This window comes from Alternaria alternata (genome assembly GCF_001642055.1).
Source record: "Alternaria alternata strain SRC1lrK2f unplaced genomic scaffold CC77scaffold_34, whole genome shotgun sequence".
Lineage (NCBI taxonomy): Eukaryota > Fungi > Ascomycota > Dothideomycetes > Pleosporales > Pleosporaceae > Alternaria > Alternaria alternata.
This window is the reverse complement of record NW_017306223.1, coordinates 182303-203818: the sequence shown is the minus strand read 5'-3', so window position 1 is coordinate 203818 and position 21516 is coordinate 182303. Positions and strand designations below refer to the sequence as shown.

The 21516-nt window shown below is 52.7% G+C and overlaps 8 protein-coding genes across 8 annotated transcripts; 4 read left to right on the top strand and 4 right to left on the bottom strand.

Moving 5' to 3' along the window:
* Window positions 1–326: 326 nt before the first annotated feature.
* Window positions 327–2611, top strand: CC77DRAFT_1035830 (hypothetical protein; the record flags this gene model as incomplete). Its single annotated transcript, XM_018526965.1, has 3 exons — window positions 327–847; window positions 920–1055; window positions 1112–2611. 3 exons carry the CDS (start codon window positions 327–329, stop codon window positions 2609–2611), a joined length of 2157 nt encoding a protein of 718 aa, XP_018379622.1.
* Window positions 2612–2713: 102 nt separating this feature from the next.
* Window positions 2714–4874, bottom strand: CC77DRAFT_575414 (FAD/NAD(P)-binding domain-containing protein). The gene is made up of 2 exons (XM_018532305.1): window positions 4544–4874; window positions 2714–4486 (listed from the first exon to the last, which is right to left on the bottom strand). The coding sequence occupies exons 1-2, from the start codon at window positions 4715–4717 to the stop codon at window positions 2816–2818; spliced, it is 1845 nt and encodes a 614-aa protein (XP_018379621.1). The 5' UTR covers window positions 4718–4874; the 3' UTR covers window positions 2714–2815.
* A 344-nt stretch (window positions 4875–5218) lies between these two features.
* Window positions 5219–7669, bottom strand: CC77DRAFT_574345 (amidase). Its single transcript, XM_018532303.1, has 3 exons — window positions 7030–7669; window positions 5740–6862; window positions 5219–5684 (listed from the first exon to the last, which is right to left on the bottom strand). Exons 1-3 carry the CDS (start codon window positions 7459–7461, stop codon window positions 5569–5571), a joined length of 1671 nt encoding a protein of 556 aa, XP_018379620.1. The 5' UTR covers window positions 7462–7669; the 3' UTR covers window positions 5219–5568.
* Window positions 7670–8723, bottom strand: CC77DRAFT_1083086 (hypothetical protein; the record flags this gene model as incomplete). Its single annotated transcript, XM_018529381.1, has 2 exons — window positions 7670–8638; window positions 8686–8723. The coding sequence occupies 2 exons, from the start codon at window positions 8721–8723 to the stop codon at window positions 7948–7950; spliced, it is 729 nt and encodes a 242-aa protein (XP_018379619.1). The 3' UTR covers window positions 7670–7947.
* A 106-nt stretch (window positions 8724–8829) lies between these two features.
* On the top strand, window positions 8830–10037 carry CC77DRAFT_1026037 (hypothetical protein). Its single transcript, XM_018526179.1, has one exon. It carries the CDS (start codon window positions 8878–8880, stop codon window positions 9946–9948), a length of 1071 nt encoding a protein of 356 aa, XP_018379618.1. The 5' UTR covers window positions 8830–8877; the 3' UTR covers window positions 9949–10037.
* A 108-nt stretch (window positions 10038–10145) lies between these two features.
* Window positions 10146–12217, top strand: CC77DRAFT_1026036 (FAD dependent oxidoreductase). The gene has a single exon (XM_018526178.1). The coding sequence runs from the start codon at window positions 10296–10298 to the stop codon at window positions 11967–11969; it is 1674 nt and encodes a 557-aa protein (XP_018379617.1). The 5' UTR covers window positions 10146–10295; the 3' UTR covers window positions 11970–12217.
* A 775-nt stretch (window positions 12218–12992) lies between these two features.
* CC77DRAFT_949259 (kinase-like protein) lies at window positions 12993–14903 on the bottom strand (the record flags this gene model as incomplete). The annotated part of the gene is made up of 1 exon (XM_018535246.1): window positions 12993–14903. The coding sequence occupies one exon, from the start codon at window positions 14901–14903 to the stop codon at window positions 12993–12995; it is 1911 nt and encodes a 636-aa protein (XP_018379616.1).
* A 3074-nt stretch (window positions 14904–17977) lies between these two features.
* On the top strand, window positions 17978–20092 carry CC77DRAFT_949294 (2,3-diketo-5-methylthio-1-phosphopentane phosphatase; the record flags this gene model as incomplete). The annotated part of the gene is made up of 4 exons (XM_018535247.1): window positions 17978–18041; window positions 18726–18872; window positions 19275–19598; window positions 19968–20092. The coding sequence occupies 4 exons, from the start codon at window positions 17978–17980 to the stop codon at window positions 20090–20092; spliced, it is 660 nt and encodes a 219-aa protein (XP_018379615.1).
* Window positions 20093–21516: the final 1424 nt, after the last annotated feature.

Here is a 21516-nt window from a genome sequence, read left to right as displayed (position 1 = left end):
CGTGAGATTCAAAAGTAGCAGACGCGCTCTCCGTATCATGTCGGAAACAGAGATTCATACACGCTGTCGCGCATCGACAACATCATACTGTGTGCCCTTTAGTTGGTTGGCATAAAGAAGCCTACCCTGTGTGCTCCTACATTGCAAGGCGTGTCTTTTTATCGTCTCTCTCCATCTCTCTTCCACTCTCTCGGTTTTCTAGTTGAGGGTCTCCCCACTGTCATTTCCTGTTTGCTCCTGCCTCGTTTGTCTATCCAAGCGCGGCTACCGTATATCCTCTATCACACTTCCCTCGCAAACACATTCTACTCTATCAAACACTCACCATGGCCTCAGCACGATTACAGCGTCTCCAAAGGTTTGTCCAAGTAGACCTCGATGCCCTGCCAGACCGCCCTATCTCTCCACGACGTGAGTCCAAGCCAGAGCCCGAACCTAATCATGCCAACAGCAACTCCTCTGGCGGTGTATCGCTCAGAAACATGCCTCCAGATTCGCCTGCCAGCAAACAGACCTCACAAAATCGGCCTGTTGCAGCTATAAAGACACCGCCTACCGAGAACACAGAACGCCGATTCGTTTGGATCAAAGACGCTGACAGCTCCTTCAACCCAACCCTGGACTCGATGCGGCCATCCACCGCCCAAGCTCCGGCACCTCGTACTGATGCCGCTGGGCTTCCAGTGTCCAATCTCCAACGTGGCGACCTGGCCTCACCTCGCCATCACTTCACCCCGATCCAGGCACTGGCAAAGTATCCCTACAAGTACTGCAACAAGATCCATATGCAGGACATTGCTTCTGCTTTCTTCGACCAAGGAAAATTCTGGCAGCGAGAGTGGGATCTGTAAGTCTACTTCACCTCACCGCTCACTTGTCATCATGACAGAAGTGAGAAGACATACACTAACCTCACCAGATACTACATTTGGGACATTGAAGAGACTTCCAAGCCTTTCGTTCTCGTCCGCGAAAGCCAAGTTCAAGCATTACTTGCTGAGATCAATAAGCATTTGAAGCTTACTTTGAGAGTCACCGACCAGCAGCGAGAGGAGGTGAGGCTGCATCATTGTGCTATCAGTTGAACACTCAGGCTAACTCTTACTAACAGGGCCTACTCGTGCAATTCCCTGACCACCCACGCTGCCTGCCTCGTTATCTCGGCCGCTCCCAGTCGCGCGAGGACGTTGACAGCATGGCCGGAAACGCCCCCAATAATACTTTCCGTGCAGCGGGAGAAGCTTCCCATCCACCACTGGAGTCACATACTCTGGAACGGTTCAGGCAACTGATGGCGAATTTGGCAGAAGCACAAAAGGCGAAGAGCAAGGCAAACAAGCAAAAGAAGCAAGAGGATCGCATGGCCAAGAACAAGTCGATGCAAGATCAGTTCAAGCGTGCCGGGAGGTATCTCGGTGTTCGTGGCTCAATCCAGGCTTCGTCTTCATCTTCCTCCTATCCGGCAATCGACCCGTCCATGCCAGTTCCTTTCCCTTTTGATCACGATGTCGTTTTTGTGTGCGTCGATGTTGAATCATACGAGAGAGCCCATCACAAGATTACCGAAGTAGGAGTAGCTACACTAGATACTCGGGAGCTCATCGGTGTCCCGCCCGGCGAAAACGGTGCGGCATGGAGGAACAAGATCCGAGCCCGTCACTTCCGCATCAACGAATACAAGCACCTACGCAACACCGAATTTGTCACTGGCTACCCCGACGGTTTCGATTTCGGTGAGTCAACCTTCATTCCCCTCAAAGCAGCGGCAGACCACGTCGCAGCCTGCTTCCATGCCCCCTTCGGAGCCCAAGACGGAGATGGCTTCCCCAGTCATCATGATCCGACTGAGAAGCGCAACATCATCTTCCTCGGGCACGATACTCTTGGAGACGTCCGCTACCTCCAACAGCTCGGCTACGACCCCATGAAGGTAGAACATATTCTTGAAGCTATGGACACCGCAACCATGTACAAAGTCTGGAACCGAGACCCACAGCCCACTAGCCTGGGCAGAATCCTCTTAGCATTCGATATTCCAGGCTGGAAGCTACATAATGCGGGTAACGACGCCGTGTATACCGTGCAGGCCATGTTAGGTATCTGTGTTAAAGAGGCGACTCTCCGTGGCTCTCCCGAACTGGACGATATGCGCAAGCAAGAGAAGGAGAACAGACTCAGAGCTAGGATCGAGGAGGCTGAGCAGAAGGCTAAGGATGAAGCGGAAGGCTGGAGCGATCATGAGGCCGTTGGAGATGGCGGCTCGCCGATTCCTCTTGCTTCTGCCATTCCGCCAGTATCGAAGCCAGTACAAACTAAGGCTAAGCCTGTTCCGCAGTATGATGGCGCTGGAGAGGATCATATTGGTCCGTCTCGTGGCCGTGAGGCGCCTGGTGAGGGTCGCGGGCAGCGTGAGAGGGGAGACCGTGGCAGTGATCAACGGGGAACCTCGAGCGAGCATGGTCAGGTAGACAGTGGCGGTCGTGGCCAGTCTAGTGGAAGTGAAAGATCGAGAGGAAGGGCTCGTAATCTGGTCCCTGGACGTGATCGTGGTCGTGGACGTTCGGGGTTGCTAAAGGAGGAGGCTGTTCCAAACGTGCAGTATCATTGGTGAGCAAGGGGATAAGTACAAGGAGCTGCACGCGTTGAGGCCTTATCGGGCTATGCGGCGTGTCTTTCAGTTATTGGGGTTTCAAGGCCGGAGGATACGATTTAGCACTGAAAATTGCTGAGCATGCTTCCTATAGCCGAATTCGAACATGACCATGACTTCTGACTTTGTCATCCCTTCCCGATCCTATGCTTTACGAGGGCGTCTTCACCCACCCCCTTCAACCCACCCATCAGAGATTAAACCCGTCAACTTAGCAGCCGCTCTCTTTAGCTCAAACACATCCTTGCAAGTAGCGAAAACAAAGCGATCAGGCCGCAGGATAACAAATTGCTTGCTATCCGACTCCCGCCAAATACGATCTGGCTCATAGTATTGCGGCTCTGGACGCCCTTCGCAAAGTGGCGAAGCTGCAAATTCGTGGCCTGTTGCTAGACGGTAGACATTCGAGGGTTGCGTCGGCAAAGTCCAGCTCGTTTGGATCATCTTGGTAGTCTTCAAGAAGAATGTCGTTTCAGCTGCTCCCAACATACCACCTGAGATGCACTCAATATCATTGAGCAGTGGCTGGATGCGATGGAGGTCCGTTACACCATCGATGAAGACAACAAGTTGGAACAACCCCTTTTTCCCTTGTTCGAAGATGACATCGTCGGTGAACCTGACCCCCTTCTTCTCCTCCTTGTCAGCTACTCCCACGCAATACACTTGCGGGAAGTTCTTCCCTCCCCCACTCCCACCCGGCAAGAAGGCCATATTTCCCCTCTCCTGCCACTCATATCTGGTCAACCCCTCCTTTCGATTTCCTTGCTCCAGCCATCTCTTCCAACTCGGCACCAACTGCATTCCCCAGAGATACCAGTCCCTTACAAAGATCTTGAGCGGATCCGTTTCGCAGACATACGCTCCGTTTTCAATGGTAGATGCGAGCGAGTGGTCGAGTTGTTGTTTGCGTTCTGTGTACCAACCTTGCAGCAATCTTTGGTGGTTGACATTGCAAGTAGTAGGTTGTTTGGAGTCGGCATAGGGATGATGATACGACTGGGGAGGCGGTTGGGTCAAAAGAGCAAGACGCCAGGCAAGACCCATTGCATCCCGAAACCCACTCGCAATGCCCTGTCCCCCGAATGGCGGGAAAACATGCGCCGCATCTCCAACGAGCGCCACGCGACCCAATGCCCACTTATTACAGCTCCGTGCCGAGAAGCTGAATGGGCGGCAACGCAGAACCTCGATACAATCCAATGGATACCTTACATACCCATCAACACCATGTTTGCTTCCAGGATGCGTGATGTACGGGTATACCACTTGCTGTATCTTTTCCCGACCAGCCATGTCCATCCCATCCTCACCCTCCAAAACCACGAATTCAAACCGCCAGAGCCGATCGGCGGGCAGTCCGAAACGCCCACACACAGCCGCTCGCTGCGGGTTGCACAGGAATCTGAAGTCGTTGGGGAAGAAGAGGTCGTAGACTTGTTGGGGCGTGTATCCCTGGCGCCACAACGGAAAGTCAGGATGCGTGTCGGAGTTAGGCAGCGAGATCTTCCAGTTTAGAGCGACCCAAGTTTGCGAGTAGGCTGACGAAGTCACTTGGTCTAGGGTGATGCCGCGGGGTTCGAGGTAGTGTTTTCGTGTGAAGCCTGTTTTTCCGTCTGCGCCTACGAGGAATTTACTGCGGATCTGCCGTTCTTGTCCAGTGGGCGAGGAGGCATAAGTGATGTAGGTCCATTCTGCATCTTCTCGAATCGACGTTACTGTTGCCCCTAGTCGTAGCTGGGAGTGTTGTGCTTGCTCCATCTTGCATCGAAGATGTTTCTCTATAGCTGGTTGCTTGTGGCATAGGAAACCTGGGTGTCCTGTTCCTCCTTCAGTCTAGATGCAGTCAGCATGGCCACCTTCTCCCGAATCTTGTCATGGTAAAAGACAAACCGTGTTGTAGTCCATAACCATGAAAGGCTCTCTACCAAGCTCATTATGAGTACCACTGATGAATTCGAACTTGCCCATACCTGTGCGGGTCATCACAATGTTAACACTCTCTCCCTTTCCCACCTTTCCCACGCACACATCAGAACAGCAGAGAAGGGAGCACACAACATACATTTTCCGATATCTGTGAATACCTTGTCATAGATACCACAAGCCTGCAGACAGCGTATGCCGTCTTCGTCTAAAGCGATTCCACGTGGATCTGTATTAACACTTTCTTCCTGTTCAAGGACTATGTTGCGCACGCCGTGTTTAGCGAGGAGGACTGATAGCATGGCGCCTGTTGGCCCACAGCCACATACCACGACATCTGCGGTTTCAATCTCCATTGTGGATGGCATGGCGTGTGCTGTATGGAGCAGAAGGATCTGGTTTTAGAGGTTTGTGTATTGTTGCTTCTTTTCGTTGCTGCAGGAACGGAAAGGCAATCACTTTGTGTTCGTTATACATGAGCAAGACGATCGTGGAGTTGGCTTGAGCGAATGGAAAAAGCGGAAATGTGCGGGTAGTCGGGAGGTTGGTCTTGCGATACGAATGCGAATAGTGTGGATGTATTGATGTAGCAGACTACCTAGGTAGGAGGAGGAGGGCATGACGTACATCGTCCCGAGTTTTCTTGGCTCTGCTTATGTTGTGTTACCAACCCCGCATGTCGCCTGTACATGCGCGGAAGAACGACTGAATGCGAGGCATGAGTCGAGCATGCATAATCATCCAAAGGAACGTGGACGCCTCCACATTGTGATATACCACGATTGTGAAAAACTCGGTGTCTCCAAAATGGTTCAAAGGTCCATCACCACATAGCACACTTTCACCCACGAGTAATAAACACCCAAGATACTCTCATGCTAAAAGTCCGCATCATCGACGATTCTCTTGGGTATTTCCAGAGATCAGCACCCTGTTGTTGCTTGTTGGATAAGCAATGAGGAAAAAGAGATACCTTGGAGACTGCCGTCTGGCTAGTCTCTCAACACGCCCTCAACAATCTTCATAACCTCCACCAACTCCTCGTCCATCATACTCTTCCCCACAACCTGCACGTGCGTCGGCAAACCCTCACAGTCATTCGCGTCATCTGTAGCAAGACACATTAGCCCGGATCATTTCTTTCACCGTCAACAACAACTTACAAGGTGGTTCAAACTTCACTCCCTCTTTCGTAAACTCCGCATCCTTTTCCTTCTCCGCCTTACCCACGCGCAATATCCCACTCGGCCAATTCAACAGATTCACCACCACCGTATAAATCGGTAGACCATACGTATCGTGTTTGGGCGCCACACCCTGGTACCCAGGCATTAAAATGGCGTCGAGTCCCTCCTCCTTCACACTAACATCACCAACTACCAATTGATGAAACTTTTTGACAATCTTGGCTTTCTCGACATTCATATCCCACAACTCGTCCAACGTCGCCTGCCACCCTTCCAATTCCGGAAACGACATTGTAGATAGACTGGGTACCATTGGCTCCCCGCTATCTTTGATGAATTGGAAGGGAGTTTTCTTTGGATCAAGCATAAAGAACTTCCACGCTAGCATCGTTGTATGGTACAGATTTGGTATCTTGTCGTCTAGCAAAACAATTTCATGACCTGCTGCTTTGAGTTTCATAGCAGTGGTATGCAGACCGCGCGCGATAGGGGGATGAAGCGGCCGTTCTTTACAGCCACGGATCAGACCGAAGCGGAGGGGTTTGTTGCCACCCAAAGGCGAGACTACACTCCGCCACGGCACATTGAGGCAGTTCTCATCGAAACGGTACGGTCGTGCGCTCACCACGCTCTTCATGAACAATTCGTAATCACGCGTTGAACGACCACAAGGACCAATCACCACGGGTATTGACCCGGGGCTTCCGAGTCTCCCTACTGCCACGCCACCGGCGAAGGGAACGCGACCCGCAGTCGGCTTCAATGAGGATCCGCCGCAGCATATAGCGGGGATGCGGTTCGAGCCCGCGATATCGGTAGCGACGCCCAAGACGCTTCCTTTCATGGCGAGCAGGGCGCCTTCACCACCCGTGGAGCCGCCGGCTGTGTGGGAGAGGTTGTTAGGGTTCAGAGTGCGGCCGAAGATGTTGTTGTGCGAGTCTGCTGTCATCATTGTTTGGGGGAGGTTTGTTTTCACGTAGAATACTGCCCCCAGTTCATGGAGAACGTCGACCAAGGCTGAGTTGGTTGCTGATGGGGGCCGTGGAATGAACGAGACGTAGCCGAGGGTTGCTTGGACGCCGCGGACGTTGAAGGAGTCCTAGGTAGGGGTTAGTATGAATGGGGGGTGAGTTTTCACTACCAGCCGAGATGACGGAGAGGTAGGAATAGGAAAGAGAGAGGATCAAGTGTAGTAGAGGTAGAAAAAGAGGAAAAGACCTCCACCATCCTCCTCCCTCCACCCGGATTGAGATGAGACTAAGATACCTTTAAACTTATTGGAAGCCCATGCAAAGGACCCATGACCTTGCCCTCCTTGTTCAAAAAATCATCACACTCCTTCGCCCGCGCAATCGCTTCTTCAAACATAATCTCAGTCAAACAACTCACGCACTGCTGTGCGACAGCCGCTCTCTTACAAAACGCCGTCACTACTTCCGTACTCGTCAAACGTCGCTCGGACATCATTCCAACTAAATCTGTGGCATCGTAGTTTCCAGTAATGTCCAACTCCTTCTCAGTCAAGATGCCGCATGTCCGTGGTACGTCCAACACGGAGATGGATGAGGTTTCTGTATATTGTGATGTTTGGGAGGGAGGAAGGAGCCAGTCTTTTGGAATCGCTGCAAAGACTGATTCGCGCTTTGATTGTGCGAGGGTCTGCCAGTCGGCTATGGGCGGTGCCGTGGTCGTGGCCATGGTTGTTAGTGATGAGTTGCAGTCTGACTTGGACTCCTAGTATCGAGCTAGTTCGCGTCAGGACTTGGAAGGATGAGTAGAAGAATGTATTTTTTTGAATCGAGAGGAGCAATAAGCAATAGTGATGGTGTAATACTGAAGACACCCTGGTACTACGCGCTGATGATGAGGGGCTCTGGGGAGCCGGCCGAGGTTCCCGTGTCGGAAATACGATCGGAACTGGGCACGTGGGGAATGTGGGTATAGACTGGGGTAATGCAGCTGCTGTGTGGAGTTGCTTTTTCCAGCATATGGAGCGGACCGTTACTCATAGAGAATCCATGACTTCAATTCCATCAATATCTGGAGTCGAAGGGTACTGCTAAACCTACATAAGCTCCACAATGCACAAGTGAACATGATAATGTAATGTCCGTCTACGACTCGATAATGCCCGCAGTTGAACAAAGGCTGCGCTGCAAGGTTTGGTCCTTGTGCGGCCCATGTTCAATCTCTCCTCCTCTCGCTCCTCTTGTGCGGTGACCTGCTCCTTGTATCTCTCCGACGTCTACGGTCTCTGGAGAGTGACCTTGATCGCTTCGCATGGACGTCAGGTTCGCGCTTGCGCTCTGTATAATCTTCCCTTCGCTTATGGTCGCGGCTTCGCGATCGATGTCTGCGTCTGTCATCGCGACCATCGTCTCTCCGCCTGTCGTGCGACCGTGAGCGATCTCGGTGTCTATGTCTTCGCTCTCTGTCGCGTGAGCGACTCCGTGATCGATGCCGTCGCCTTCGCTCTCCGTCATCGTCCCTGTGTCTCCGCGAACGTTCCTTCTTCTCCCTTTTCTTCGCCTTGTCGTCATCCTCTTCCGCCTTGGCCTTCTCGTCTAATGTGTCTTTGACATCTGCCTGGTGTGCCTTCTCGCCCAGCGGCGTCAGGTTTGCGTTGTTGCGTACCGGAACCGGCAAGCCCATAGCAGCCAGCATCGCGTCCTCCTCAGCCTCCTTCAGCTTGCGCTTCTCTTCTTTGATGCGCGCTGCCTCGGCTTCTTTGGATTCTTCGTCGCCTTTTGCATACCAGTTCAGGTCACGTCCTTGTTGCCAGCGACCAACAGGCGCCATGAGCGAGTGGCCGAGATAGTTTTCGCGTTGTGCATCGTTCTTGACATCTTCCCATTTGAAGTCGGCGCGACCGCCGCTGCGCAATGTTAGTCACAGGCCCCGAGTCAGTTGTAATGAGCTTACCGGCTTCCTTCTTTGCGCACCGTTTGTACGAGATCCATGGTGTTGGTGTGTCGTGGTTGTGCGATGGAGAAGATGGCGCAAGTGAGTTGCGGCCAACACGCGGAGGTGAGAGGCCCGTGCCACCAACGGCTTCATTACCAGCCTCAAAGAGCTTCCAAACACAATCACTCTTCAATCACGACTACCGCCAACATGCCTCCGATACTTCCACCCCCCGACGAGCAAGAGTACGATCAGCCCTTGACAATCGATGGCCTACCGGGGCGCGACCTGGCCGCTGGAAACAACCTCTTCTTCTATTTCACCTCGTCGCCATGGTTCGATCCGGAAGACTGTATCAACATAGCCATCTTCACCAATCTCAACCTCCAGGATCCGGCCAATGCCCAGACTATTATGAACGATCCAAAACTATGGAATCAGCGAATCAAAGAAACACCTAAAGGAATACAATATGTCATAGCAGGTGAAGGGCAGGGCGAGGGTCACCCATGGCTACTTCAGCGGCAACACAAGGCCGAAATCACAAAGGATGATGGCAGCAAGGAGATCGGCATGTTTGTTGAGGGCAACTGGTACACGCACGGAACAAAGGTCCTCATGGCGCCGAGCTTGCTGGACGTGGTGCAGAGTCGATTGCTCACTGTTGCGACTCGCATGGAGCAGATGGCTGAGATATCAAAGAACATGACGCACTGGACACCTGCAACGGGGTACTCGTACTTTCCTCCCTCACATGAAACTTCAAAGGCTGCGACGACGGCCAGTCGAATCGGTAGTCCGACACTGGCGCCAACGGACCCAGATGTTGCAGGCTCGCAGTCACAAGGCGCCGGAGCGGGTGCAACTTCACAGACAACAGACCCACTGGCATCCACCACCGAGTTCTCTGATGCCTTGTTCATGCATTCCCTCAATCTCACAAACGCGTATGGAGACGAATACATGGACGAGAATCCACTCAAGGGCGAGCCGGGCGCGTTTGTTTTCGAGGGCACCAAGACTGCTGTGAGCGCGAGGAACAAGGCACAGGAACAAGCAGCGCAAGCATCTCTGTCTGCACCGCCCGCGGGGCTGAAGATCGAGACTCAGCCGCCGAGCGTGGCACCGTCTGCTGTGGGTACACCAAGAGGGGTAGCGACGCCGACTACTGCGGAGACACAGGGGAAGAAGGGGGCTATTGGTGCTGCGCCGAAGAAGAAGAAGGATAGAAGGAAGAGCCAGGGTGGGCTGACGAGTCCGACTACGCCGAGTGTGCCGTAAGATGGTCGCAAGAACCAGATGTCGTCCGTTTCCTTGTAATGATACCCCGACTGTACACAGGTCGAAATTCACTCACCACTAAAAGCCGTGTTTATCGTATTTGCCATGCGCTTAACCCTGTTCAGTGACGCATGAATCTTGATCCTGATAAGCTCACGTCTAGCCAACCGGAATAGAATGTGCTTGCCATATCCAACGCCTCTCGCTTCATCCCGAACACCGAAGCTGCGAAGTCAGCAACGTCAGGCCTCCAAACGAAAGCTCTATCGACATTGCCTTTGGTATGTAAACAGGTGGTATCCTCAGGTTCCCTCTCCAGACATTTCGTCCCTGTTCCCCGAGAAAAGATGGTTCTTAGAAAGGTTGTCACAACATGCTCTCAACCCAACACCAGTCACCACGAAGCACAAGATACCGTCGTCGACAATCCAAACCATGAGATAAACCCCAGGAAACAACCCCAAGACTTCCTCCCCGTCCCCAACCCAATGCCCAGCTACTGGCTCAAACAACCCCATCCCTACGCCAAACTCCGCACAACACCGCACCTCCCCGTCTCCTGCGACATCGCCATCATCGGCTCCGGAATGGCTGGTATCCTGACCGCCTACCATATCCTACAGACCTCCCATTCCAATCTCCTCCAGGCTGGTACACCCATGCCTCGCATTGTCCTCCTAGACGCACGGGATCTCTGCAGTGGCGCCACGGCCCGTAATGGCGGGCACTCCAAAGTCAAAACAGCCACGCTCACCAGTCTCGCGGATGGCGCTGCCAGAACAGCTTTTCAAGACTACGTCCACCGCACCCACGTGGAGCTGAAAGCACTCGTCGACGCCGAAGCTCTCGCAGCAGAGTGCGAATTCGAATTACGTCGCAGTTTTGATGTGTTTCAAGACAAGGAGGAGTTTGAGGGCGTGAAGATGGCATACGATGAAGATGCGAGGTTAGGGCAAGGTTGGACCAAGAGGACGAGCGTGGTGCCTGGGGAGTGGGTGGAGAGGATCACAGGGGTGAGGGGATCCGTCGGGGCGTTTAGCGTTGAAAGTGCGAGTTTCTGGCCGTACAAGCTTGTGTGTGGAGTGCTTGAAGGAATGGTGGAGAAATTTGGAGAGGTCTTGAATGTACAGATGAATACGGTCGTGACTCGACTTGCCTCTTCCCCATCGACAGCCAATGTTGAGAGGACGTCCCGCGATGCCAGTACCACCACCACCACCACCACCACCACCCGAGTGGTGAACGTCTTAGAAACACCCCGAGGTACTCTCACGGCGAAAAAATTGGTCCTCGCAACAAATGCGTACACAGCCTCTCTCCTCCCTTCCTTCAGCAAGACGATTGTACCGTACAAAGGCATGAATAGTCACCACGCGCCTTCTCCATCCGCATCATCTTCCTCGCCCCATCCAAACCACACCAGCCACGCCACACAATCTCACTTAAACAACACCTACAACATCCACTTCGCCCCACTATCCCCGAAACAACCCACCGGATGTGACTACCTAAATCCCCGCCCGGACGGCTCCATCGTCGTCGGAGGCGGCAGCTGGTTCTACCAGAACAAGCACAACGAGAAATCCGACAGTGGTGATGATGATGATAGATATGCCTGGCTCAATACGGTAGACGACAGCACAGAAACTGGTCATTTCCCAGCAGACGTGTATGCGCACTGGACACACTACATGTCCAACACTTTCCTCAGCCATCCTCCTCCATCATCTTCTTCTTCTCGTTTCGAACCAGATAGTATCTGGACAGGTATCCAGGGTAAGACGAACAATGGTATGCCGCATATTGGACGGGTTCCTCCTCCTCCTCATGACAAAAGAGACAAGCAGCAGCAGCAGCAGTGGATGTTGGCCGGTTTCAATGGCGGAGGCATGGCACTGATTCCCCTAGCAGCCAAAGCAGTGGCGAAGATGGTGCTACTGGATTTAGACTTTGAACATGTGCAAGACGAGTTTGGACTGCTAGAGGGCATGGGCACAGGGGATGCGAGGATGGTGTCGTGATACTACACACACACACATCGAGGGGAAGAGGTAGGGATACATGGGTGGGCAGTGAGTGGCAATGAAATATATATACACACACATATACACATTAGGAAGGGTGGTTGGTATGACAGCAGCAGCAGCAGCACCTTCCATTCCAGCTGGTTACACACAAGCTTATCGGGATTGAGACGTCAGTCTGCGGGAGGACAATGGATAGTAGGGAAACAGTGGTTATGGCAAGACGCAATTCAGCTTGGAATTTAGCCTCTATACGCACACCATGTACGTCGTACGGGTTGATATCTAATTACAAATACGTAAGCTATTAAATCTATAGGTATATATATACACAATTTATCGAGTGAAATAAGAAAGTTGTTTAGTTTAATGGTGATAGTCACCCTCTAGTTGATTGATTCAAGGAGAAACATGCGATCGTCACTGATTTGCAGGAGGACGTAGAAATGAGTGGGTAAATCCCGGATTCCTTTGACTGAGGGAATCTCCGACGGATACGAGTCTTGACTAACTAATTTTCATCCCTAAGAAGCGAAAAAAGGAAAAAAAACATAAACTCCATCCCATATGCCGCTTGCTTGTCCCCTTTCATATTTATGAGAGCCCATCTGCAAGTAAACGAGTTTGACGAAAGCCTTCATCAGAACAAGTTTCTTTGTTTCAGCCGCCCACCATCGCCAACAAATGCAAGAGTCCCAGACAATGCTCAACACCCAAGAAGTAACAAAGGAGAGATACCAAGACGACAAGGTAGAAGTAGCGCTCGAAAATGATGAGTGATGTTCCGTCGTCGGTGAAGTTGAGAGTAGTGGGGTGTACAGCGTACAGGTTATAAGGTTAGAGAGGAGAGAGAGATAGGAAATGGTATCTCTAAACAGCTACAATTTGAACGTGGAGGGTTGAGGATTGGGGGATGCGCATCGTAGGACTCTCGCTACAACGTATTTCCTCAAAAAGCAAAAGCAAAGAAAAAAGGGATAAGAAAAGTTGTCAAGACTACAAGTGGCAGGTCATAGTGCCTTACCACACCCACTCAAAGTCGCCCAAGTCGTCCGTGACCTGGGCGTGATGATCGGCATGAGAGCGCCAATCTTTGCTCTTGTACCAGTTGTCCACCTTTTGCTCCCAAGACCCGACGGAATTTTTGTTCTCGTTGTGGCTGGGACCCCAGTTGATCTGACGCATGCCAGTGCCAGTCCGGCTCCGCTTCCGGGCGGAGGTCGGGGGTTGAGCCGACTTGGGAGACCTCATAGGCTTCGATGGGGTCTGCTGCTGGACTTGTTGCTGAGCCTGCACGGCAGGACTACGACGGCGGTCGCCGAGAGCAGCCCACTTGTCGGCAGCGGAGCGCTTGTTGGCCGGCGCAGGGGTGCGATGCTCCTCAAAAACGAATCCAGTTGCAGCGCTGACATGGTCGACCGCATTGCGAATGCTCTTGGGGGAGCGATCCCTGCTGTTGTGAACGGTGGCAGGGTTCTTGACCTCCGACAAACCGCCGCGAGGGGTCGACACACCTGACCCGGCTTCAGAAACAACAGCCTTGGCCTTGGACGACTTCTGAGCTCCAAAGGAGTGGCAGTTGTTCTCAAGCTCGGCAAGGAACTGTGCGTCATCGTCATCGTCCTCCCAAAGGTCACTCCAGCTCTTTGAGAACACGTCACGCTTCTTACCGAAGACGGAAGACATGCTGTTGAAAGCCTTGGCAGGGAGTGAGCCAGAGATAGGAACGGGCCGAGATCGGGTAAAGTTCATCGACTTTGGCTCGCTGACGTCAACCGACTTGAAAGATAAGCCTAATCCAGAGTCCACAAAAGATACGGCAGACGCGGTATCTGGCTTGACGTCGTAAGGAGGACCACCGAACATCTCATCCTCGTAGATCTCGTCGTCGGGAATGGCTGAGAGCTGACGGAACTGCTGAGGTGGAGACATTGCCAAGGCCTTCGCCCATGGAAATGATCCACCGTTATCGAGCTGAGGTGTTGAGATGGAAGGTGTACGGAGTGGTTCGCGGTTGGCTCCAACAGCGACAACGTCACGCTCCTCAGTGCAGAAGTCATCGAGGCTCTCGTCATCGGTGGTGAAGCTGATGACGCGGTCGAGAGCGTCCTTGACAGCGTTGAGGTCACGCTTCTCGGGGTCGATGGCCAAGCACTGTCGGATGACCTCGAAGGTGTCCTGCGACATGTTGGGGAAGACATCGAAGAGACTCTGACGGTCGAGAGCGAAGTCGGCGTACAGAGGATCCGAAGAAGCAGGTACAGCGAAGGGGTTGCGCTGAAAGAGAATGTTGAGAAGAACGATGCCAATAGACCAGATGTCTGCCTTGGCGGTAGAGTAGCCAGTGTTGCCAGGATCGTACTGCTCGGGAGCCATGTAGCGGTCGCTGCCTACGGCAATCTCGTAGGACCAAGTGTCGGAAGTGGCGAGACCAAAGTCACCAAGCTTCATCGAGCCATCTTGAGTAAGGAAGATGTTCTCGGGCTTGATGTCGCGGTGGTAGATACCCTTGGAATGGATAAACTCGACAGCACCGACAAGCTGCATCATGAAGTCTCGCACGTGCTCAGTCTCGAGAGGACCCTTGCCAACACGAATGGCCTCGTACAGATCGCCATTGGAGCAGAACTCGAGGACCAGGTAGATGTGGTTCTGGGTCTCAAAAGACTGAAGCATGTTGACAACGTTGGAGTGCTCACCAAGGTGGAGGTGAACGCCAAGCTCCTCGGAGCGCTCATCAACAGCGAAAGCAGAAGGGCAGTTGATGGCGGCGGAGCTCTTGGTGATGACCTTGATGGCAACGTTGTCGCCGGTTACAAGGTCCTTGGCCTGGAAGACCATGCCGAAGGAGCCATTGTTGAGAGGGGAGATTGTCTCGTATCGTCCATTGAGCACAACGCCGTCGTGAAGCTGATCGCGCATGCACTCCATTAGGAAGGTGTGTAGTGGAGATGGAGGTGGCTTAAAAGTGAAGCCGGACAAACAAAGGAACAGGAAAGCTCGATATGCGAATCAAACAATGGGCAGACAGCCGGAAGCCCAAAAGCGATGCTCTATCAGACTTTTGGTGACACGGAGTCTTGGGAAGATATCAATAAATGGTTGTAAAGGTGGCCGATGGTTGTTGGATAGTTTGGACCGGAATATGTCGTGAAGCAACAGCGATGGCTGTCGAAGAAACGGAAAGCAAAGTCGTCGGTGATATATGCACAGGAGTCCGTCGACGGAAACAGCAAGGAAATGCTCAAGAGAGTGTGGTTCTCATTTGTCGGTATTAATTGCGTATGGATGGCTCGAGTCAACGAACAATCGGATGTGAGAGAGGAGGGATGGAGTCGTCGACGTCCAGAAAGTAAGAGGTATCGCTGCGTAAAAGAGAAGAGAGTCGTAACACGTGGAAGTGGAGGGTGTCGTCGGTAGGCAGACAGTAGGGGGGTGTCTGGATGACGCGATTGACGGCGTGAGTCAGGTGGCACGGGCTCACGCGGAAGGCAGCTAGCTTGTCGACGAAGAGGGTCTCGAAGATGCCAGTTGTTGTGTTGGCTAAGACGGATTCGGTCGATAGAGCATCAAACGTCTGCGTGAGCAAGCTATTGCGGCGCAGATGGTCTGGCTGAAGTGAGGTGAGGAATGAGGACGAGTGGGTACTCGGGCTAGCTGTCGGGCGGATATCGGGATGGCCAGCAGCGAGCTCTCAGTATCACATCAAATCAGGACGCGGCAACGGCAGCTATGTGATGGAGTATATGAGTGTATAGCGTGGTTGTCGTGTGGTGGTGGTGGAGGGCCAGGAGTCGGAGGTCGGAGAGAGGGCGGAAGGCGGAAGGGATGATGTTGTTGACGTTGTTGACGTCTGAGCTGCGAGCAGTTGCGGGCTGCGGAAGAAGGAACGATGGTGAGGCGGTGGTAATTAAGGCAGCAGCGGATGTTATGATGAGGATGGTGATGAGGAAGCAACGCTAGAGCTTGCGAACAACGACGAGAGCAAAGTGGGTACGTGTTATGGAGGCATCGGGGGTGAGTGAGGTGATAGCGGGCAAAAGACGGCCATGCTGGGTATTAGAGGGCACACCTGGGCAGCGCCAGGAGCTGAGCCCTCGGGACCCGCTCACAGCAAAGCGGCGGTGACCAGACAGGGGTGCGGCATCGGGCCTAGCGCCAGTTGACTAGCTAGGAAGCTACGTGGCTTGCATCGTAAAGCAGCACTACTCGGCCGGCCAATCGTGTGCGTTGCTCGTCTGCCAACTTTCCATGCCCTTCGACGGCTTTCCACCATACTCGTCACTGTCTTGACCTGCTCCCCCAGCCTTTGTCCCTGCTTTGGCAGCAGCAGCGGGTCTCTCGGCATCGCATCATCGCCTTTGCATCACTCATTGCGGGTAACCCCACCTGTCGGCCTTCTGACGGCCACTGTGCTGGCGGACGAATGCTCAGAAATTAGCTATGACGAGCGCTGAAACATCGTCCTTGCTTCACAAAGACGGACGGCGGACAAGGCGCGCATCCAGACCACGACCAACCTGACTACTTGTCGTACGCCAATGCTGGCCTAGCCCCAAGCGCCGCCGTGCTGATCGTAGCCCATCGCAATGTAGCACACAGCTGCCACCTGGCCTGTAATTGGACTCGACCACCCTCCATGCCCTGCCCCAACCAGACTGTTATCTCTTGTTTCGTGATGCTTGCCACTTTATCTGCAGCTATCTTTGCATGAGCCTTGCGGTACTCTGCCGACTACAGAGTCGCTGCTGTCGTGTGCTCTTGTGTAGCCAGTTGTGCCATCCAGGGGCTGGATCTACGCCCCAATACAGCATGACAAGTGTTTCGTGTGCTAGCGGCGAGGCCATTTGGTACACTATTCGGCTGACTATTGACCCTCGACTTCGGCCTCACAGGGTCGGGCGGGTCGCGGCAAACATTAGAAATCCGGGGAAAGCTTGCGCTGCCTTGTGTTGTGACTGTCTGCGCCCATTGCTGTGCCGCACATCAGCGCCGCAAGCATCGCGCGGCTTCAGTCATCGCAGTCGCTACAACGCGCGCTTTAGATGAGACAAAACATATGCATGCCTCGCGGCTCATTCAACCAGCGCATGTTATCGCGATCCTTCCTCGTCCTTCTGTTTGTTGTCTTTGGGGCTGCCCAGATTCCCGAGTAAGCTTCCCACTGCACTCTAAAGGAGGACACGCAGTAGCTTGCAGCAAACTTGCAGCGTCCTGCATCCATAGCCACCCAGAGGGCGTGTTGGACAGGCACTCGACGGGCTACTGCAGGTAACATGCACCGGGCCATTTCTTTGTATCCACTCGCTGTGCCTGTCCCTGGGCTACCCTGGAGCGGTGTAGAGCAACAGCGACAACACATTCTATACCAGCGAATAGTATATCCAACTTTTCTTGCGTTGGGCGGATTTTTGGCACGTTGAGCCGACCTGATCTCCATGACAGGCGGAGTGCAAGTGGGGGCCTGCGGAAGCTATCTGGAAATCTTGCGACATCGAGCATCAACACGCTCGAGTTAGCCAGGAACACCCGTCCATCTCACCATGGTCGACCGCACATACTCCCGAATACACGTGAAGAGTGTGGATATTCTGGGGCTCGTATGACGGTGTGCGCCTCAACGACCAGCCTCATCTGCGATTGTTGCAAGGAAGTCAAGCCAGTCGTTGGGGAAAAGTCATCGTGACTGTACGCATGGCTTCAACCTCCGATGCCCGATGACTCCTAGAAAATTTTCTTCTTGACAGCACGTTCACGGCTGTCAGGCCTCATCTGGCAGTCGCCCTCTAGTCCTCCGGAACCTGTTTACAATTCGCAATAGTCCACAACTTGCCGTGGTAACACATCTCACCGCCATGTTTTGATGTTCCCATCTCAAGCCTTGCACCACTTAGCTCCCAGCCCAGGCACACAAAACTGCAGTTCGCAGAATAGAGGCGCTACAGCAGAGATTTCCCCCCTCACCGCTGTTCACCGCCCTGTACTCAACAACAACAAGGAAAACAATGTCTACCGCGTCCCTCGATGACGCGCGCTGGAAGCAAGCAGAGGTAGTGTTGCTCGATATTGGTAAGTCGCATCGCTTGCTTCTCGGGCCCCGCATGGAACGACTGCGCCAGACTGCAGCCAGCCTCCACCAACCTCGTGAGGCATGCGTCTAGTCAGCAACTTTCCGATAGCCAGCGACAAAGAACCTTGCGCTCGCCTGCCATCCCATAATGTCTGTGTTGCTGCGCTCCCGGGCGCTACCCCAGGTTTTGCTTGCGCCACTACAACTTCAGCCGCCTTGTCCAACTCCAACGCGCGTGCTGACATGAATTTCTAGAGGGCACTATTTCGAGCATCTCATTCGTCAAGGATGTCATGGTAAGCTTTTCCAACCTCGAATGTCATTTCCCTCGCGCGTCCACTTTCCTCTACTGTTCGTCTCGAGGCGCATCTTCCCCGCATCCGTCGAATGATCAACACCACCAAACATCCGTCGAGAATCACGCCGGCCCGCCCTCCCATGCCATTCTGGTGTCACAGTAACTGTCACTCGGCAAATGGAGCAAAGCCACTCGTCGCCTCCATTTCTCGCCTCCCCTGTTCTAGATTGCATTACCGGTGCTGCACCTGCCACTCCAACGATGATCCAACTTCCGTCATCTGTCACGCGACGCCTGGCCTGTGGGGTGCGGTTTTCCCCTTTTGCGCTGTCTTGCTCACAATAGCCGCAGTATCCGTACGCACTAGATAGTCTCACACGACTAGCACGTAATTTGTGGAGCGATGCCGGCTTCCAAAACCTCATTGCGTCGTTCCCAGAGGACAGCAGAACAAGTGCCGATGCGCTGATCGCACATGTGGAAGACCTTACGCGGCGCGATATCAAGGCTGTGTACTTGAAGCAACTACAAGGTGGGTTAAACAAATGAGTTTGTTTCATCGAGGTCAATGTGCCGGGATTGCATCTTGTGCCAAATCACTGCCAACACCAAGCGCCGACACCGCGCCGCTCTAAAGTCGGCTAGCGGGATCGATGGTGGGTTGTTGATTCGATCGGCCAGTCACCACCGGGAGTATTATCGCGATAGTCGCCGCTCTGTTGCAGCGACGCGTAGTGGTGCCAAACCCTCTCCTTGTCAGCTCGACGCCGCTCCAAGAACGATTTTGTCTATCGCACCGCAAGCGTACGGATCTGCTCATCCTAAACGCTACTTGCGTGCTAGAACCATCACGTTCATATGCACATTGCCCTTATCATATCATTGGCATTCAATCAATACTGTGGGCTTCGCCGAAACTAACAACGTGTCGCAGGCACTCTATGGACAACCGGCTTCCGCAACGGTGATCTGAAGACCCCGCTCTTCGACGACGTCGTGCCTACACTCGAGCAATGGAAAACTACTCAGGGCAAAACACTGGCCATCTTCTCCTCAGGCAGTGTGGCAGCACAGCTGCAGTTCTTCTCCTACGTCAGAGACGGTCCGAATGAAACTCGGGACATTAAACCCTTGTTCTCTGCGCACTACGATACCGTGAACGCGGGGCCTAAGCTGGAAAAGGAGTCTTATGAAAAGATATGCTCTGAGTTGGCAAAGGACGTGAGCAAAGTCACATTCTTGACTGACAATATCAAAGGTACGTTTTGGGGGGAGGGTTTTTTGTCACGCCTTACTTTGAATTTGTGAAACAACACACCACCTGCTCTCACCGCCCTAGACCCCACCCCACCTCTTGTCTCGCACTTACTTCTGTCTACCTACCAACACATACCACCATAGTGTGACTTCACCTACATACCCCACATATGTCTTTCATCGTCATGCCGCATATCTCGTCTCTCGTTTAATCCGCTTGTATGCCGGCTGTCTTGTACATGTTCCACGTATCTTCCTGTCACGCGACCCCACCATACGAGTACCCGCAGGTGTTTCATATCCTCACTGCACGTGGCTAGCTCGAAGACGTCTGCAGTACAGCGATACAGTGACTAACACGTCTGAATAGAGGCTGAAGCAGCCACGGCAGCGGGCGTCTATGCTGTGGTCGTGGACAGACCGGGTAATGCGCCGCTGTCGGATGAATCGAGGAAGAGGTTTGCTGTGATCGAGAGGTTGACTGACTTGCCGTAAGTCTTTTTTCTTTTCTTTTCCGAAGCGCTGTAAGCAGTGGAAATAGAGTAGGGAGATGTCGGTGGAGACAGTTGCTGTTCTACTGTTTGTTGGAGTATTATGGGTCAACCTTGAGAGAGATGAGTATTAGATGCGCAATCACAATACTACATTCTTGTATTCCTTCGGATGATGTTCCAGTTGAAACGGTCATTTGTCCTCGTCATTATATTTGCGGGTCTTCAGAAAATACATGGAAAGGTAATTGTATAAGGACGCAATTTTGTCGACTAGAAAAAGAAGCGTTCGGTCTGAAAACGCAGATTCCTCTTACATTATCGTCGGTCGACTGCGAGATCTAACTACATCTCAAAAACTCCACGGCCCCCCAAATCATCAAAAGACTTTCTCTCTTGACTGACCTCTAGTAGCCTGGCCTGGCCTGGCCTGGGGATTGTGTGAAGATAGGAGGATATCGAGGCTCAAGTAGAATTTCAATCTGCATAGGAAGTCCATCACGGCAAGTCGTAGGGAAAAAAACATACGGCAGCTGTAACAAACACCATTTCAAACCGATGGACGGGTGAATGGGCGGGAGATTAACACCAAACAAATCCTGGATCGGTGCTCCCGCCGATGAATGGGGGGAAAGGGGAGCTGAGAACCAAGCTTATCTAGTGCTTACAACTCCCCCAGCCATCGAGATTATGGCAGTTCTTCGGTCCTTTCTTCCTCTTTCTTAGTTCTCCGTTCAGTTGGCGGCCCCCAGGCGTTCGTCTCGTCTCGTCTCGTTTCGTTTCGTTCGTTGGGTAAAGTTTCCTCAGTATCGGAACCGCAAGCAAGCAAGCAAGCAAGCATTTCATGTTCTAGATCTCGATTTCGGAGTGTACTTTTGCCGCGAGTCAGATATGTATAGATATAACACATGTTTTCGTGCGAGTTAAAGTTTCCTAGACGCCGGAAATAGCAATATTGGATACCCAAGTTATCCGTTTCACAATCTTGTCTGTTGGGAATATTTGTGGTATTGCAGAATGCGATTAAAGCAGCGAGAATGCGTGGGTTACGTAGAAGTGGCGTGACGGAGAACGTTCGTTTGTCGTGCTGTCTCTTGACAATATTGCGCGAGATTGCGTTACTTCGTCAACCGTTGACGTATACGTTGTGTGTTGGTCATATGTCTATACGCTATCTTGGTACGCAGACATTTGACTCGAAGAGACTTGGATCTGATCTCGCTTTTCGTAGTAGTCGTTACTTTCGCCCCGGGGTTGTCCCTCTTTTTCATCATACTGTCAAAAAACCGAACGAGAATCGCGTACTGAATCGTCTCGTTTCGTGTCAATCTCGGGATGATGTTGGTTTCGGTCTGTAGAAAAGGAGGTCTTGTCCGTATGGCCCCAAAGTCGACACCATCTCAGCACTCTCATCGCCATCTTCATGCC